This window comes from Seriola dumerili, unplaced genomic scaffold, assembly GCF_002260705.1.
Source record: "Seriola dumerili isolate Sdu_G_001 unplaced genomic scaffold, Sdu_1.0 BDQW01000078.1, whole genome shotgun sequence".
NCBI classification, from domain to species: Eukaryota; Metazoa; Chordata; class Actinopteri; order Carangiformes; family Carangidae; genus Seriola; species Seriola dumerili.
The window spans coordinates 2,824,295-2,842,528 of record NW_019174333.1 but is presented as its reverse complement, the minus strand read 5'-3'; the positions used below and the strand labels follow the sequence as shown (position 1 = coordinate 2,842,528).

The window sequence follows — 18,234 nt, the reverse complement described above, 5'->3', positions numbered from 1 at the left end:
TATATTTTCAAAAAGAACTATTAGTAACAGGATCCATTTTTGTCAGAGCAGGAATTTATTGAAGACTCATTGATCCACATATACCTGGTCAATTATAAACTTGAGTTAAAGAACTTAAAGTAAAGCACTCATATTTCCCTGCTCACTCTTCTTCATGATGAAAATGTATGTAAAAGGTATTCAGAAACAAAGCAGTGTAGTTATGTAAATCATCAACATGCTGATAAAGCATTGTCTTACCTAAACAAGTAAAACATTGTCACACACCTCCAGGCTCACTGTAAAGTCTGTTACATACTCTGTTTAAGCAACACAAGCAAAACTTGTAGTCGAGAATGTCTGACAGCATCTTCTGCTGTTGCATTTACCTTTTTTTTTTTCATTCGACATGAAATAAAGGCTGATATAACAAATATCAAATGTATTGGCATCAGTGTATAGCTGACAAGTAATAAAGTGTGAAGGCACAACTCTTTTTATTTATACACAAAAAATATTTTGGCCAATATAAATGAGACTTTTTAAACTGTCAAATATCAGTTTTGGTTTTAGCCTTAAATTGGTGTTGGTCAGGCTGTAGAGCAGAATATGTAACAGACCTTACCCCCACTTATCCAAACTTCAACTACCACACTGAAGCAATTACATTAACACTGATGACACAGTGCAAATAGAATGAAAGCTTGGGTATAAAAGGTTATTAAATATATGTGCATGGCAATGAAGAAAAAAACATCTGTAAGTCCTGTCACAAAGTATAAAAGCTAATATATATATATATATATATATATATATATATAAAGTGAAACCTTATCAAAAGCATCAGCATTGTTCTGTGCTGCCATGCAGGATAAAATACAGAGCATTCATTCAGTGATAAAACTGCGGTGCTTCAATTAGTATTCATCTGCGTTTTCAGCACCATTTATATATTGATTTCAGCAATGAAACCAAATAATTTAAAGTCATACATCAAGCACACCAAGTGCTGGCATTAACAAAAGAGGTGGCAATTCAACAATACCCAAAACCAAAGTATCAAATCAGTGTGGAAATTTATAAAATATAGTAACAACCCAGACTCCTGCACAAAATACTGTACTGAAATGTTTCAGATCTATGGCTTTGTATACTTTCCTCTGAGCGACAACTTATGTGTTTATTTACTTATTTCCTGTAAAACATCAACAAGTTAAAATATTTAATGATTCTCATACTGTATTGCACTTAGTAATTGCATGTGTCACTGATATTGACAGTCCAAAACATAGAGGGGCTGGTTGTGACAAAGTGCAGTGATTACAGTGGCCTGTAACAAGCGTCTGGCTGCCACATCCGCAGATCCACCAGAATCTGGTTCAGTTTCTTCATCCACAGATTCCTCTCGTCCTTCGTGTCAGCACTGAGCCAGTTTCTGTACAGAAAAACAACCAGTACTCAGCGGTGCAGTCACTGTTATCTATAGATAAACTTTCAAAGTGACATGTGAGGGTATGTGTATATATTAGTAATAGGTACTTACTTGGTGACACACATGGTATTCTTGCACTGACTGACCAGTGTCTCTTTGTCGTCCTCTCTCTGTGGTCTGACTGTGATCAGCTCAAACGTGTTTGGTCTAGCACAAAACTCTCTGTTGGCTGGTTCCACTTGCTTACTGGTGCAGTTTGCCAGGTTGATGCGAGCGATGGGATTCTGCCAGAAGGAGCAGCAGAAGAAGAAAAAAAAACAACAAAAAAAAACAGGGTCAGTGCAGAAACACAGACAGAAACACTGAAGAGCCCTGTATCCCATTGATACTTTCTGCATTTTCTACATTTGACAGAGGTCTGTACTACAACACAAGTTCAACATACCCAGGATATTGTTTCATTATCTGGCTTCACTGAACCTAACATTGACCATCCTGGCAACCTGTACTATGAAGCTGGTTATCAACTGGCTCAGTTACCTGTCCAGGTACAAGCTGGTTCATGTGAAAGAGGCGGAGTTGTTAATTATAAACAACATCATCAGAACCATGAATAAATCAATAATATATGAGAAGAAACTCTGATACCTGCAGGTGAATTCAGCTATAGTAACGTCATAAAGTGAAATTCAACAAGGTGAAATGTAAACATTATGATCACATGACTAGAATAAAAAAGAAACACTAGAAATAATTTACAATGATTAAAGTCAAATTGAGGACAAACTGTAGATAAGAACATGAGTTTTTCACAGTATTTTTCTCCGTTGTCTGATGATGAACAAACTTATGAACATGTGATGCAGATAAAACAGTTAAAGTCAGACAGTTTCTGCTGCAGAGAGGAGAGGTAGAAAAGAGAGAAGTAGTTGATGTCTGATGAGTCAGTCTGACTGAAATGTTCATCTAGAATCATGAAACATTGAACAGTGTGTGGATCATTGTTTAGTTTTGATTTCTCCTCATGTTGTTCTGAGCTGCAGTGATGAAGAGGAGAGTAAAAGCTTCATCACTGTCAGGAATCCTGTCCATTAAAGAGTCTGTGTTCAGGTCAAATGAAGCTACAATAGTTATTATGTAGTTATTTAGTGATAGGCTCTCCTGTTTGTTAGAGGCTCTGTTTTAAAACCAGAGTGACACATGGAAAGATTCAAACAAAACATCCACTGATCAAATACAAATCATTTTATTGTAAACTCTTTTGTCCCTGTCAGGATCCTGTAGGAACGATGACTCTGTTTCCAGGTATCTGATTGGTCAGTAGTTTGGCTATTGACAGGTTTTGATCTGATCCTCTGACGTTAACCTGCACCAGAGCAGGTTAGGGGTTCAGTGTAAGTTACCATGGTGATTTACCCAGGTAACAAGTAAACCACTGCCATATGACTGAAAACCGAGTCAGAGTTAAACCTGAAGTTACCTCGATAACCTCAAATACTGCTTTGTAGTTCAGGCCTCTAGTTCATGTAAAAATCATATTTATTTAAGCTGCAGGAAGCACAGCTTGCCCTTATATGTTGTTTCTCTGAATTTCTAACAACAGCGGTAGAGACTATTGTCTAGTGTCGAGTATTTTTAAAAACAAAACCAATACCTATACAGAGAGCAGGAACAATTGGTCAATAAGTAAATACCAAAGCTCTTTAATGGCAGTTACCTTGCGCTTCTCATCATCTGGGTAGGTCCAGTAGGAGATGTAGTACCCTGACAGGACACACCACCTCCTGTGCCACGCTCCAAATCCACTCACATCTTCAAACATCGTCTGGGGTTTAAAAAGAAAGGGATTAAAATTGCAACACATCCACATAACAACACATTTGTCCATGTGTGGTGATAACTTGATCTGCTCACACTCACCAGGAAGCCCCTCTCCTCCACCTTTGAGCCAACTTCACACTGCATCTTGAGGTAGATGTGGCCCTCCAGGGGGCACAAGAACGGCACCTTGAATTTACAGCAGAAACACTTCATGATAAGCTTTCACATCATGGTCACAATTCAGAAATGTTTCAGACGCATGATATGCTTAAACAAAGGTTAAAATGCATTTCCTATTTTAAGATGGTTAAAAGCACCTGATGAACATAGACAGAGGTGAGAAGCAAATTAGATTCCCCAGTGAGAGCAGATTAAGCTGATAATGTTTGGATGATGTCATGCAGCTCAGAGAGCTCCTTGTTATAGTGTGTCCACCCTTCCCCACACAAACAAAGGCAGAAATAACAGACAATAGAGCAGGTAGTAACCTTGGTATGAAACATGCCACTGAGTAGTTCTCTTTCACATCCTTCATATTTGATCTAAAAGAAAGATATCAAGGCAGGTGAATAAGTGCACAGGCAGAAAATACCGTCCTATGACAGTCTCTGTAAAGCCTGTACACAGATCTAGCAGTATAATCCAAATGAGCCATTTGTTGGCGTCAAACATACAGCGTGGATATTAGGTCCTCAGACAAAGGCCAGCCACATATGAAATGCAGAATCAAGAAGAAAACTAAAGAGCTCTGAAAGTGTGATTATGGAAAGACACAGGGAGAATGTGAAAATGACAAAACGGCTGCTTTACCTTCTCCAAAGGAAATTTGTTTTTCCCAATAGATGACAGAGTGAGCTTGTGTGATCCGACCAGGACAAAGTTACTGGTACGAACAGCATTGGGGCCTCCTGGACTGGCCACAACTACAGAGACAGAGGATATAACTATATATGAAGCTTACACCATCCAGTTTGACACATCAAGATTAGTTTACTTGTTCTCAGGAGTAAATGTAATTCAGTTGCATTATGGGAAGGTAGGGTAGGTATTAAACAGTTTGGTGCTTGACTCATACTAGGGAGTATAAATTAAGAACCTGCTTCTGATACTTTCAAATCTTATTTCAAATATAACTCTTGTAAGTGCTAAGAGCCAACACCTCGAAGCTTTTATCTACAATCACCCTGAGATGCAAAAGGTTTTATTACATTTGACTTAGTACAAACTTCCGTTTAGATTAATTGTATACATATAGACGCACCTGGTGTCTGTCCACTTTTCTGCAAGACAAAAGACAACAAGGAACAAGTTAATTTCAATTCTGAATTGTAAAATGCTGAGGAGCAGAAAATAGAGTTGAAATTCTTACAGTGATGCCGAGGAATCTCTTTGGAGTGATTGCCTGGAAAGATAAAAGTACAGCAAATCTTAAAGTGGGAATGACAGTATATAATCTGACAGAGGGATGTGTAACTTGCTGGTCAGTTTATATTTTCCTCTAAATGAAACAACCACCTGAAGCTGTGCAGAGAAAGTGACATTTTGACACCGAATCCAAACCCACCAAGTGAGGGATTTATTACAGAAACTATTCATACCGACATACACAAATCATGTGCTTCATGAACCTGTCTCCAGATTATCCAGACCCACACACACAGACACACACACCATTTAACCATGTTCCATCAGACTGAATGTATTTTCATTTGGTAAAAAACAACAGGGGAATTTACCTTTGATTTGCTGGGTTTCTTCTTCTTGTCACTGCAGACCTCACTTTTCTGCACCTGAAGGTGTCATAGTCAATGTGTCAGTAATCAGTCTCCCCTTTTAAACAGAGATCCTGCTATACTGTCATTAAGCAGACCCCCCATCATGCTGGTTTTGCTGATCTACACTTTTTTGTAAAAACCTTTATTTAATCAGGCAAGACATTAACAGCAAATTCTTATTTACAAAGGCAGCCTGGCAAAAGCAAGAGCCTCTTGAGAAAAAAGGGGTATGGACTAAAAGGGTTTAAAGTTAAAAGACAGCAGCACACAGAACAAACATTACATAAAAGACATACAGTCTAAACATAAGCATGGGTAAGTGGCTAACAGACAATGGGATCAGGTAAAAGTAGCATACACATGCAGCAAGACAAACATGCAAGATACAAACAGTAGATAAGAGGCACAGCAGTAATAGCTAAACAATCAAGCACAGCAACAAACAACAAAACAGAAATGCAAATCAAGAAGCAAGAAAGGCAAAAAAAGAAACAAACAAGCAAAACAACAGCAACAAAAAACAAACAGGAAAAGCAGGCAGATAACAAAAGACCAAATTGAGAGATTTAAATTACAGGCCGTCGTTCTGGAATCACAGACATGTAACAACGGTGTCAGCGTCTGTCTCACTATGCCCGCTCCCCCTTTTACATAAGGATCAATTCAGCTCTGTAGCTACCTCCACTGCCGGCTTTCCCCAGGAACCAGAAACCTTTTGAGGAACTATGCGCGTTTCCACCACAAGAACCAGGGTCTAAATTTAGTTCTGGGGTAATGATCGACCCCCCAAAAAGGTACTTGGTCGGGGGTAGTATTTTCCGGCTCAGGAACTTTGGGGGGTGTGGTCTGCATTGCTGAACATTTCTGACTGGTCAAGTACTCGCAGCATTTTATTTCACCCGCAATGTTTAAAAGTCTGCAGCGAGCAAGCAAACAAACACACTCTCCACACCGCGAAAGGGGTCAGGGAGAAGGTAAAAAAATTAAAACAGGACAAAAAAATAAAGGACCACAACAACCGGAGTAGTTTGGGTTGCCACATTCCATGTATAATACAGGATCGTCCTGTATTTGAAAAAATAATTTTGCATAATCTTCCCAGGTCTTTAGGCCACGGTGTAAACGCAGACAACAATGGGCCACAGGAACCTTTTAGTTCCTGAAGAAAAAGTACCTGAAACTCGTCTTTTGTGGGATTTTTGACCAGTGGAAAAGGGGCTTTAGAAATGAAATAGTTGTACTGAGTTAGTCAAATTCTACTGGTTGATGATACTGAATGTGTTGAATGACACTTTTTCAAATATCTTTAGGGCAGCATGTGAATTTAATAATCCGGAGTTCTACAGATTTGCTAACAAATGACACATTTTAGTTTGCCCGACCTTATAACAAATAGGAGATGAATGCCAAAGCTGTGTTAAAAAAGGTCTTTGGGTTGCATTTACAAAATTAAAGACTTGAAAGAAAACTAGAAAATACAGAACATATGTGATCAAAGCATTATTATTGTGGAGACACTCACCAGGCCATAGATCTCAATATCAATCACAAAGTCACTGGAGACATCAGATCTGGAAGTGAAGAGGGAGAGGGGCAGGTGTTCAACAATCATGATCAACATAACCATATTTAATCTATTCAGTGCTGATTAATAATTACTAACTTCTTTAACACTTTAAATTTAGCCAAGCAACCAAACTAACATTATCACAACAAAACTTGAAGTCTGACTCATAATCAAATAATAATCTGTCACTATCAAATAACAAAGTGTGCATTATTTTATATGAGCATGAGTGTTTGACCCACATGGTGAATTTAGTGGGAAAAGTGAGGGTGTCTCCACTGAGGCCACGGTGTGTGCTGGCCAGCGGAGTGGCCACAGTGTTCTCTGCTCCAGCCCGGATCATGATGAAGAAGGAATATTTGGTTGAGTCTGAAATAATGAAAAGAAAGAATCATGTTGATGACCATCAGTACAATAAAAACACTCATAGTGACTTAATCCAGATAAAGCTCCAATCTCCAATCTTGAATCTACCTGGCCTGTTGGCAGTGGAGCAAACAAAGTCTGCCTTCAGAGGCAGGCGCAACTCCTGCAGGGTGATGGAGCCCTTGGAGGCAGACATGCCAGTGGGTTCTGGGGCCACAAGTGCCTTTTTCTGTCCTGCTGGTCCTCCTTTCAGATGGTCCAGCTCTGCCTTTAGTGCCTCCCTCCTCTCCACTAAGTCAAAAGGAAAAGAACGTCAGGCTTTGATTCTACCACTATGGTCACCAAAGACTACCTATGGGCTTTTAAATCATATACATTGACTGGCTGTAGTGGTGGTGCTGAAGTGTGTCTTTATTATTTATAAAAGGCAGGTGTCTTGTTTACACCTAATCCCAAGAGCCCAAAGTGAGCTGAGTGGTTAAAGGTCCATATAGTATTAAGGTAGATGTCCATGTGTTGTCTGATTATAAAGCAGGTCTAGCTTCTATATTAATACTGTGAAAGTATCAAAGCCTCAGTCCACAGATAAATGCACACATCCTGTATTCAGAAACTGAGCCTTAAAACCAGCCATCAGGACTTCAGGAACTTTGTGATGTCACATGGTGAATTTAGTGGGAAAAGTGAGGGTGTCTCCACTGAGGCCACGGTGTGTGCTGGCCAGCGGAGTGGCCAGTGTTCTCTGCTCCAGCCCGGAGCTGTCACCGCTCCCAGCCACGCCCCCACTACAGCCAAACTGCAGGATTTGGAGAGCTTATATGAAATCTGCTATATTTCATTCAGTCTATATTAAAAAGGTAGAGTAAGCGATTCTAACTCAATACACTGTCAAATTCAGTCCTCCAAACTGGTCCACAATCTTCCAGGTTTTCCAGGATGAATGAGAACCCAGTGAATGTGCACAGGATAAGTCATGTGTTCATCTGTTGTCTGGATGAACTTACTTGCCACCACCAGCAGCCTCTCTGCTTCAGCCTCCACCTGGGATCCTTTGCCGTGCTCCTCATCTGTACAGCAGTTGAGTGCCTGACTGGCCTGATGAATGACTGTCTGCTGCAGGTTCATCTCATTTGTTAGAATCTACAGAAACACAGAGTGATCGTTCATCACACAGAGGGAAAGCCTTACTAAGCTGTTTGAAACTTGTTTCTGACACATTCTATTGCTACAGTTGTGCTTTTTCATTTCTAACCTTCATCTTCTGTTTGATACTGAAGAGACTGGATCCTCTGGGCTCTTCTGCTCTGTGAGAAACATCCTCTTTTCTCACAATAACCTGCTTCACGTTGGGTCTCTCAGTCTCCTTCACTCTGGTGGACCTGTATGCATCAATGCTAACACACACAAATCAAATATATATATATATATATGAGATTCATATTCACTGTAATAGTAACAACAGGGAACTTTAACAAGCATCTGTCTGAGTGCTACATGGGAGAATTCACCTGTAAGGCAGTTTGTGGTCATCATCTGAGGCATCGACACTGTCGGAGGAGGCACACCGTATCATATTAGTCCTCTGGAACTTGCTGGAATTGGAAACGTCTGGAGTCTTGTTCTTCACAATGAATGAACTGGCTGGAGTTGATGTCTGCACAAAGCCATGGAGAACATGTTTATTGTGAAGCTCTTTAACAGTTTGCCTTTTCCATTAAAAACTAACAGTAAATCTTTGAAGTGACACTGGTGATGTTGGTGCCTACCATCATTCTCCTCTCTGGACTCCTCACCACAGCAGCCACAGTCTCTGCCAGTGGAGTGAGGAGGGACATGGAAGAGATATTCAAAGCATCTTCCTCCTCCTCCTCATCGTGATCTTCACTCTGCTCCAGAACTCCATCGAACAGCTCGTTAATAACTGCTGAGTTGATGGACTGATCCACATTCATCTCTCTTTCAGTGACCTCCTCCTCTCTTTCTGCTCTCTCATCAGCTGGTTTATCGACAGTCCGGGCAGCCTCCCTCAGAGGACTGGAAGTGTGTGCTGGAGGCGAGACCACCAATGCAGGACCTGGTATTCAACATAATCTATGTTAGACACTTACACATAGATTTCAACTCATTTGTTGATTCTCAAAGCTGCTGTACCATTCAAAGCCATCTTTTTAGCCATCTTTTTTTTCAGCTCAGCTAAAAAACTATGCAACATAATAGAGGAAATTACTGTCAAATGTCAGATAGAAGTGTAATTCCTTTTTTATTGTCACTTTAAAAATTAAAATGTTAGAGCTGGAGAGCCTCAACAGGGTTTTTCCTGCATAGAGAATTGGGAGGCAGCCGCCTCCGTCAAATTTCATGCCGCCTCCGCCTCCTGACGAAATTCTAGTACTTGTTTTCTCAGTACTCATTGGATTTGAAGTTTGTAACTGCAATTGCGGCTGTACGCCACTTCGGCAGTGTAGTGGCGCTGTGTCATAATCCGTGCTTCAGGCAGAGCCATCCGAAATTGCCAAAGAAGAATACCAATGCGACCTGATTTTGCAGCTCTTCAAACAGTTGAATAGGGTCGCCACCCGTCCCGCATAATATGGGATCGTCCTGTATTTGAAAATAAAATGTCCTCAAAGTGCTGTGAATAATGTAATGTCAAATAAAACCAAACCAGTTGCCACCTTCTTTCACATAAAAGGAAGCAACCCTACAGATGAATATTATCTCGTTTACATCCAAGCACACCCAGCTTCTTGAAAAGTTTCCCTAAATTAACATCCAATCGTGTATGTTTTTCTTTCCAGAAATGTCTCAAATCACAGATTATTTTAAAAAGAGAGTTCACGAGGAGGAGAATCACGAGGACAGGTGAAACAGTGCAGAGAACAGACATCTTTAGTTCTTCAATATGGAGAAAAAAGTTAATTCATGTTACTGACGAGATACGGTTAATGTGTCAGGACTGACAGTAGGCCTGGTTTTCAGCCACAAGTGCAAGGTGCCGGTGGAGGAGAGGGTCAGAGCGCGAGAGAGGAGTCAAGACGAGAACACCAAGTCTTTTGGAGTGTATTAACTTGTGTATTAAAGCTGACATTTACATGATTTTAACATCAGTTTTTATTTATCTTCCCAGATGTTCTAAAAAGCATAGAGTGAGTGGCTTTGACCTGCAGTAGCTGGAAAAATTATGAAAATATTACTATAAATACGACTGAGATACAACTTGACTGTATTTTTACACATAGTCAGAGAGAGTGAGAGAGAGGGGTTATGTCTACACTAATACGTTTTCATTTTAAAGCAGCGTTTTAGGTGCTTGAAAACTCGGCCGGAGTAAATGTAGTAAAAGACGTGAGTTTAAAAACTAAAACTAATAGTAGAGTGGAAGTATCCAGAGAGAGAGGGGAGCTGAGCGAATCGATGGGCTGTACACATCTCTACAGTGAGATAACATGGTGGTGAGGTGGTCAACATTGGTTTATTTGGTGGCCCGCCACAATATCAATGTTTGGGAAAAGGTTTTTTTCCAGTTTGATCCAGTTTTGCCCTGACCACTCCAACATTTGGACAATATCAAATTAAAATGTTCAGTCACCAATCTGAAACATGATGGAGTACCTGGAGGAGTGACTGTGGTGGGTGTGTCTGTTTTCTCTGTCAGCTGTGCTGTGGGTTCATCCTGTGACTCGCGTGGGGCAACTCCACTCTCCACAGGCTCCACAAGCTGTTCCTAAGAAGCATATTATCTGTTAAATATTATGTTTTCTGTGCTATGAAAAGAAGACTATTTTGTGTGTTATCAGTCTGTCGGATACAAGTTTGACAGCCAACCTTGATGTCTGACTTGTTCTTGGTTTCTGTTGCTTCATCTTTGTTATTCCACATGTTCTTCCCCTTCTGGAAGCGACAGCGAATCTGAGCCAGCTCAGACTCACGCTCCTGAAATGCAGTTTTTTTTTTTAAATCTCATTTTGCTACCATAATGTTAAACAAAATGATCACAACAATAAGAGGACACACTATAGAATCTGGAACATTAGTCTACCAGCTTCTGTCTTTGGGTGAGATCAGCAGTGGTCGTGTTTGCAGCCTGGGCAGTTCTGAGTTTCTCCTGCACCAGTCTGGTGTTTGGTGTGACTGTTGGAGTTACAGTAAGAGTCTTGGCCTGGGTTGCACCCCCTGCTGGAGAGCTCTGGTTGGTACGCTCCTGGCACCTCTCTCCAAAGCGCTCCAGGAAAGATTTTACACCTGTTGGGAAAGGAAAGCAGCGTTTTCTTTCATACATGTGGAGGAAAGTCACCACAACATTAAACACATTTAAATCTATCTGTAAAATGTTTGTGCATGTGATTAAAAATATAAGGTCTTGTATAAATATAAGCTTGAGGATTTTAATTAGCCCACTCTTTTAGTTGAACTTTTATGTCAAAGTTGAAATTTATGCCACATGTACAAAAGAAAATATGCAGAAACACTTGTACTGTATCATCTCTCCATTCCTAAAAGAAATGCAAAATGACTCAACAGGACCTCCAGCATTGGCCTTTTCCTGCGGGACAGAGGGGCTAACAATAGCAGGCTTGGGACGGAGCTCTGGCTTCTGGGGGCTGGCTGTGAGGTTGAGACCCCTGGAGAGGGCCTGATTCTTCAGGGGGCTTTGAGGCACAGATGTTGAGGAGGAGGAACCGGTCTTCTGGGGACTGGACGGGAGGACCGCTCCATGGTTGTAGCTCTTCTGAGGACTACAGGTGAAGGTCACCCCCTGGTTGGATCTCTTCTGAGGACTAGTTATTGACTGAAGTGCATGTCTGGCTGCTGGGATGTCAGCTTTCTGAGGGCTTGGGAGAACAACTTGGCTAGACTTGACAGGAGAATACACAGCCTGCTGGGGAAAAAAAAAAAGGAGTCATATTCAAAAACAACCCAAGTTGGAACATCCTGGTGGCGTAGTACAGTGGTTCTCAAACCTTTTCACATCACACACTTTAAACTGACACAAATATTAGACCACAGACCCCCATCTGATAAGATTTTTGCTTTTAGATGTTTTATTACAAAGTGTTCAAAATCCATGACCAGAATAGTCGTGCATTCTGACATTGTGTCACTTATGGATGAAATTATAGTGAAAACAAATGATTTCCCTTTTTGCTGGGGACTCCCAGGATCCCCCTCAAGGACTCTGGACCCCACTTTGAGAACCATTGGCCTAATGGGGCATTCAGATTCAAAACACTGGTGTTCAAAACTACAAGGAGCTACACTGGTGCTGGGCACTGTGGCTTCAGTGATCAGTGAGACAGTAGAATGTGAATTTGAGGCTTATCAACAATGCACAGTGATGTATAATATATAATAATATAAAAGGATTAACTATGGAATCAACCACTTTAACAATAACAGTATTCACCTTACTAAGTAATCTGACAGTAATGTGCATTTGCATGTATTTGATTGGCAAAAAAATTATGTCATCTGTCAACACTGGGTCTGCCAGAGCTCTGGAACCCCAGCTGTGTCAACAGTGGTCAGTAGGAAGAATAAGACATTTAATTCTTAAAGAAATATTTTACTACAGGAATGAAAGTAGGTGTCATAAATATATTTATTCAAGAACTTTCTCTGAATGTGACTGCTATATTCACATAATGTGAACAAAGGAATGAAGCACCACCAGTGCTGTTCAGGATCTTCATAGCATATTTGGCAGAGTCACAGAGTCAATATACTAATTAGAGAAATTATAAAAAGCAGACAGCTCATACAACCAGAAAGAACTGAAGAATGACACAATGCCAGGTACACACCTGATTAGAGATGGATGCAGGTTTGCTGCTTGCTGTTGAACTGGCCACCACATGGCCTCCAGAAGCACTTGGCTTAGTGCTGGCAGCCACAGTGACATCTCTGGCAGCTAACTTGGGAACAGCTTTACCGGGCTTCTCTTTTGCATCCTCTTTGGGGATATTAGCATGGCTTAGGTCGTCTTCCCAGGATCCAATGGTGACAGCAAGATTGGCCAATCTGCCTCTCCTCCCTAGTGGAGTTTCTGAGGACACGGAGGGGACAGCAGCTGGTGGGACCTCAACTTGTCTCTTCAACAGGGACAGGGGAGTACAGTGTGGAGCTGCATCAGATGTACCTGAAAAGTAACAATATGATTAATTTGGGCCAGGACAAATCATATTGACAATTGACAATTTGCAAACTTTAAATTACTGAAGCACCAAGTCAGCAGCCCCCAATGCAGTGAAATCACAAACCCTTTCTGCTACAAAAAATACAACCGAAAAATCAATGGAGCATTTTCTTTGGACACATGATGGCCTTTTCCTTTTTTTGCCTCCTGACTTTTACTGGCTCACCTCTAACACTGATTAAAGACACACAGGTCAACTCAGTTTGAATTCAGAAGATGATCTGTAGTTTTGGTTTGTTTACACCTTGATCTTGGGTTGTATCTTTAAATACTTATTGCTTCATTAAAATAACAAAATGTTACCTAAGCTAAATAAATCAAACTAAATTATCTCAAAAAGCGCATAAAATATTCTTACCGTCACCATCCCAACATTTTCTTTGCTCAGCTAGCCTCTGTAGACGTGACTTCATGCCAACAACACATGGAGCTGGATCTTCCACTACCTCCTCCTTGGTCCTCTGGAGAGCTGGACTGGCAGGCACCATCTCTGCCTCTCTGCTGCTCAGATCATCAGGAGCAGGGGTGACAGCCATCTTCTCTGGCTCTGGCTGTACAGTTTTCAGGTGCCCTGCCTGACATTGGACAGCCGGCCGGGTAGCAGTCTTCTCCATGGAGGAGGAATGTCTGCTGCCTGGCCCCACTGGAGGCTTCTTGTCTGTGGGAGGATCTGAGGGCATATGGGCCACAGGGCGTGTCATCATCGGCTCTTGGTTCTCCTCACCAACTGCAGGCTGGACATTTTCCCCTGAGCACCGGCGCTTGGAGGGAGAGGGCTTGGAGGAAACCTGTGGAGCTGGGAGGAAGTGGTGGAAAAAAATTAAAGCAAAGATACGCAAACTAAAAGGACAAGTCACAGAGCATTGCAATAAAATTAACATGGTCATACCTTTATCAATGACTGGCTCACTGATCACACTATTGTTGTCAGCCAGTGGCTCTCTGGCTCTTTTGACCATCTGTCTGTTTGCTGCATTTGGTCTTTCGGCCATTTTCTTCTGCAGGTTTTCTCTGCGAGCCCTGGTTCGCTCCAACAATTTCTGTTTAGACAAAAAATAACATTGTTACTCCAATGGCTACTTTATACACACAAAGAATGGAAAGAATAAAATCATCACTTGTACAGTGTTATATGGTATCAAGCACGACACCAGCCAATATTAACACATAATTGAAAGTCTTAACATGTTCCATTACAACTGGTACAGAGATATCATTTATAGCTGGGCCACTGTATTGGATAGGATTATTGTTTATTGATTGTTACAGAGGTGTTGCTTTTATTGTGTTCATCCCTGTGTACTTCAGAAATGTGTTTATCAACAATCACAAGTTGTTCATAAATAAATGTTCATAAAAAATGACATTTTCTGTTGGCTTTAGTTGCTCTATGAGTCTTTGAAGAAATTGTTTTTTAATATGTTTATTTGCTTAACAGATCAATATATCTCATGTGTGTATATTAAAGCTAGATTTATACAAAGGGTTAACAGCAGTCAGTTCATAGTGGATTTCACCAACCATTACAACCACCGCAACACTAGACTGAAATATGGAGCTTTAATCATAACGTAGTCAATGTGTTAAACATTCTTTTACTTACTTATGATACAGAGTGACAGTGGGCTATGTTCACACTCATAGAGCTGGAGCTGAATCCAAGTAAGAACGAACAGTGATCGCAGTGAGCAGAATGTCTGCAGTGCAGGTGGGCTTTGATAGATGTGTATTAGTGAAAAGGCAGCACATCCAGAGTCTTGCTAGGTGTCTAGGCTCCAAAGACACAGTAAAGCCACTGTAACCCTCATGCACAACTAAAAACCCCACTAAAGTAAAGAGGTATTTACCCTCGCTTTACATAAAGAACTGCATCCAAAGTTCAAAAATAAACCTACCATCACTTCTAAAGTTCCCTTATTAACACCTTGCATGTTCCCTCCCACTTCCCTTCTAGTGCGAGTTTTCCGACTGATGTTGGCAGGAAACTACAAATACCCTCAACAAGTCAGACATTTTTTTACAAGCTCTAAATATGTGAATGTTTTGCATCTGCAACATGGCTGTTGACTGTCTTTCTTCGACACTGTCTATGCTGTGCCACAGAATCTAAGACTCAGACCTCTTTAGATGTGCTACTTTAACAACCAACATTTCAGCCTAAGACACACAAATCAGTCCTTCTCCACCACAGATAAAAAAAAAGCCCTCTGTTTGCTTGCCGTCTTTCTTCATGACATTCCTTTCCCTTCCCCACAGAGCCTGTCACAGTCTGATTTACTGTGCTGTACCTTAACTGTGCAAGTTCCAACACATATTTGCAGCTGCACTGCACCGCCCTATAACCTTTCTCCAGGCACTGTGGAAAACCTCAAGTCACATTTTGCTGCATTCCTCAGGAATGAGCCATTCCTGCTTGTACTTCCTAGATTTGAAATTTCAAACTCTACTGGGCAGGACACCCGAGTTACAACTGTTGTAATCAGATATTCACTCCTGACTCATTTCTAGTTTTAGCTTGCAACAGAAAGAAACAGAAATACACACTAATACACATCTATCAGAGGGCGAAATGTTGGGTAGTTTCCAGCCCCGACACATTCCATCGCCTTAAATGGAGACAGTTTCATTTGAATAACGATGACTGTCGAATGTTTTTGGCTGATTGAACTGATAGAGTACATGGATATGGATGTCATATTACTATACTATATCAGACGTCATTCAATCCGTAGCTTGACCTCAACAAAACTAAACATACTGCCTTTAGAAGCTTATGGTGCTAGCTAGCTTAGTTATTATTTCTAGTTCAGACTTGTGAAAGCTGATGGACAAGACAAAGAAACACGTGACATGTTTTCATTGCCATTATGCCAATGCACCACCATGAATTATTTTATGGTAACGTTAGCTTACGTTTATGCCATTTTTTGTGCTATCGAAATTATCAAGTTGGTCTCCTGCCGTAACTAACATGTGTCTAGTAAGAGTGTAAAAAAATAGGAAATATTACGTTAGGTACATTAGCATTAGCAGGTAACATTAAAGCAGCTATAACAACGTTATGGTAGCTAGATATCTAAGTGAACGTTAGGCAACGCTTGACTCACCTCAGTAAATGGATCCATTCTGGGCGAAGTGTCCCTACTGGAACAATATTTCACCAATTGGGTATGTCAAAAGTCTTGTACACCACTATGTGTACACAACCGAGGCAAGCTAAGCGATACGCAGGTTCTCTTCACTTCTGTGGCTTCCTCTTTTCTCCTCGCACAAAACAACGTCTGTTCAAATTTGAATTTCAGCGCTGCGCATACTGCGCAGACTCCAACCGTTGAACGAATCGCCTGAGGACCAATCAGAATGAACGAGCCGAGTTTTACACTTGTAAGCCAATCACAGCCTGGATGTGTGGAAAAAGGGATGTCATTTGTCACATGTCACATTTTGTCATGCGCTTCGGAATCAAATGCTGAAAACAAGCAGTTAGGCTGTATACTGTGTGCTGACCAAATACACAGATTACATTTCAATGGATGTAATAAGCAGAGGATTCTTTTCATTATATAAATATATAAATATACTATATTTTTCATTCCTAATTCTGATTGATTGCTTTTTAGATAATATTTTATAATATGCTTTTCAAATTATGGTTAAATATTAAATTTTATATCTTCACAGTTTAACTGTGATCAGCTGACATACTGGTGGATAAATGTATTTGAACAAAAAAGTAATTATGTTTCAACTTAATTCCAAAAATAACACTACAGCCAAAAAAAAAAACAGATGTAAGGTTCGAAATTGTGCTAAACACATATTATACCATGATTTCTGGACTCATAAGTAGATGTTTACAAGAATACTTGAGCATACAGTTGTTAAAGACAGTCATCCCCCACTGGATATTAAAACTAAGGAGCCAGTAATTAAGATCTGCCAGATTAAGAGCTGGGGGTAATTAAATCAGGTATGGAGATTCAAATGGGCACCCATATCAAATGTTATTAAAGCTGCAATCAACATTGAGTAGGCCCTCGCACTCCTGTGGGCCTTGCAGTAGGCCTGTAAATTCAGCCGCACGTCTTAGCTACTGTCGGGCACTGCGCTCATGTTTTAAAATTTCCTGCTTGAACTGTGTGGCAGCAGACAATATATACTGCAGTTTTATATACATTCTTAATAGTGTCCACTAGATGGAGGCAGAGATCACCAACGACCACCAGTTCAGGTAGACAGCACACAAGCAGACAATGAAATTCTCAGTGTCGCCTCAGCCAAGCCCTTAACTGAAAACGCACCATTTTCGAATGTGGCATCAGCAAGGGGAGATGTATTTTCCTACAGGTTTGAGGCCGATTGCACAATGTATAATAGCGTTAAAGGCACTTTCTGTTGAGAAGTCACAGCCACGCCCTTAAATGAAAAGTCACTTAGATTCATCAAGGGAAGAAGTATTTTCTGAATGATGAAGTATGAGGAGGGTCTGGTCCACATGCTAGGAGTACATCAAATTGTAAAATCTTGTGTTTCCTATTACCATTAGGTGGCGCTGTGAGTATTACTAAAGATGAACATGTGAGATGTGTTCAGGCCGGGATACTTATCAAACATATAAAGTTTGGGTCAGTTTGTGCAATGTGTGCTTGAGTTAATTTTTCATGGCATTATCAACATCTTAAGCATTTTCTGATCAGGTTTGAGGTAGTTGTGATCAACCTGCTAGAAGTAGCACATCAAATTGTATAATATTATATATAATATATAATATATTCATGTGCCCACCGCCCACTTTTCCTAACACTGGGTTCTATTCTTCAGCGCCATCAACCTGTGATCCATAAATTTATTCTAAAAAAAATAATTTCCATTGTTTTATGTTTCAATTTTACATACAGTGTCTTCAACTAAAAAAGCGAGTCATTTGGATCACAAGTCTCCAGCTGGACAAAACTACTGAACAGATTAGTTTATTGTTAAATTGTACTGACTTGCTTCTTTAATGATTACGGATTGGAGAGGTGCAGCCAGCTCATAGGAAACTACAATTATGGCGTCTAATATAGTAACACACGCCTGAGTTTGATTAATAATGATATTA

At 40.5% G+C, this 18,234-nt stretch overlaps 1 protein-coding gene across 3 annotated transcripts; it reads right to left on the bottom strand.

The window, feature by feature from the left end:
* Positions 1-34: 34 nt before the first annotated feature.
* On the bottom strand, positions 35-16,364 carry anln (anillin actin binding protein). 3 transcript variants are annotated; one of them, XM_022744155.1, is made up of 24 exons: positions 16,241-16,364; positions 14,023-14,173; positions 13,492-13,929; positions 12,742-13,076; positions 11,465-11,819; positions 10,980-11,182; positions 10,766-10,873; positions 10,553-10,664; positions 8,707-9,014; positions 8,449-8,594; positions 8,193-8,334; positions 7,945-8,080; positions 7,049-7,231; positions 6,817-6,943; positions 6,530-6,578; positions 4,969-5,022; positions 4,602-4,634; positions 4,494-4,512; positions 4,043-4,155; positions 3,721-3,774; positions 3,332-3,418; positions 3,129-3,236; positions 1,523-1,695; positions 35-1,414 (listed from the first exon to the last, which is right to left on the bottom strand). In XM_022744155.1, the coding sequence occupies exons 1-24, from the start codon at positions 16,256-16,258 to the stop codon at positions 1,300-1,302; spliced, it is 3,567 nt and encodes a 1,188-aa protein (XP_022599876.1). In that variant the 5' UTR covers positions 16,259-16,364; the 3' UTR covers positions 35-1,299. The 3 variants fall into 3 exon arrangements, with proteins under 3 accessions (XP_022599876.1, XP_022599877.1, XP_022599878.1); XM_022744156.1 differs by having other exon boundaries at positions 11,465-11,816; XM_022744157.1 differs by lacking the exon at positions 3,721-3,774.
* Between the last annotated feature and the right edge of the window lie 1,870 nt (positions 16,365-18,234).

Coding starts and splice junctions, on each gene's coding strand:
- anln (XM_022744155.1), bottom strand. Junction 5,023..6,529: donor ATATTGAGATCTATGGCCTG/GTGAGTGTCTCC, acceptor TGACACCTTCAG/GTGCAGAAAAGTGAGGTCTG. Junction 1,415..1,522: donor AATACCATGTGTGTCACCAA/GTAAGTACCTAT, acceptor TTTTCTGTACAG/AAACTGGCTCAGTGCTGACA.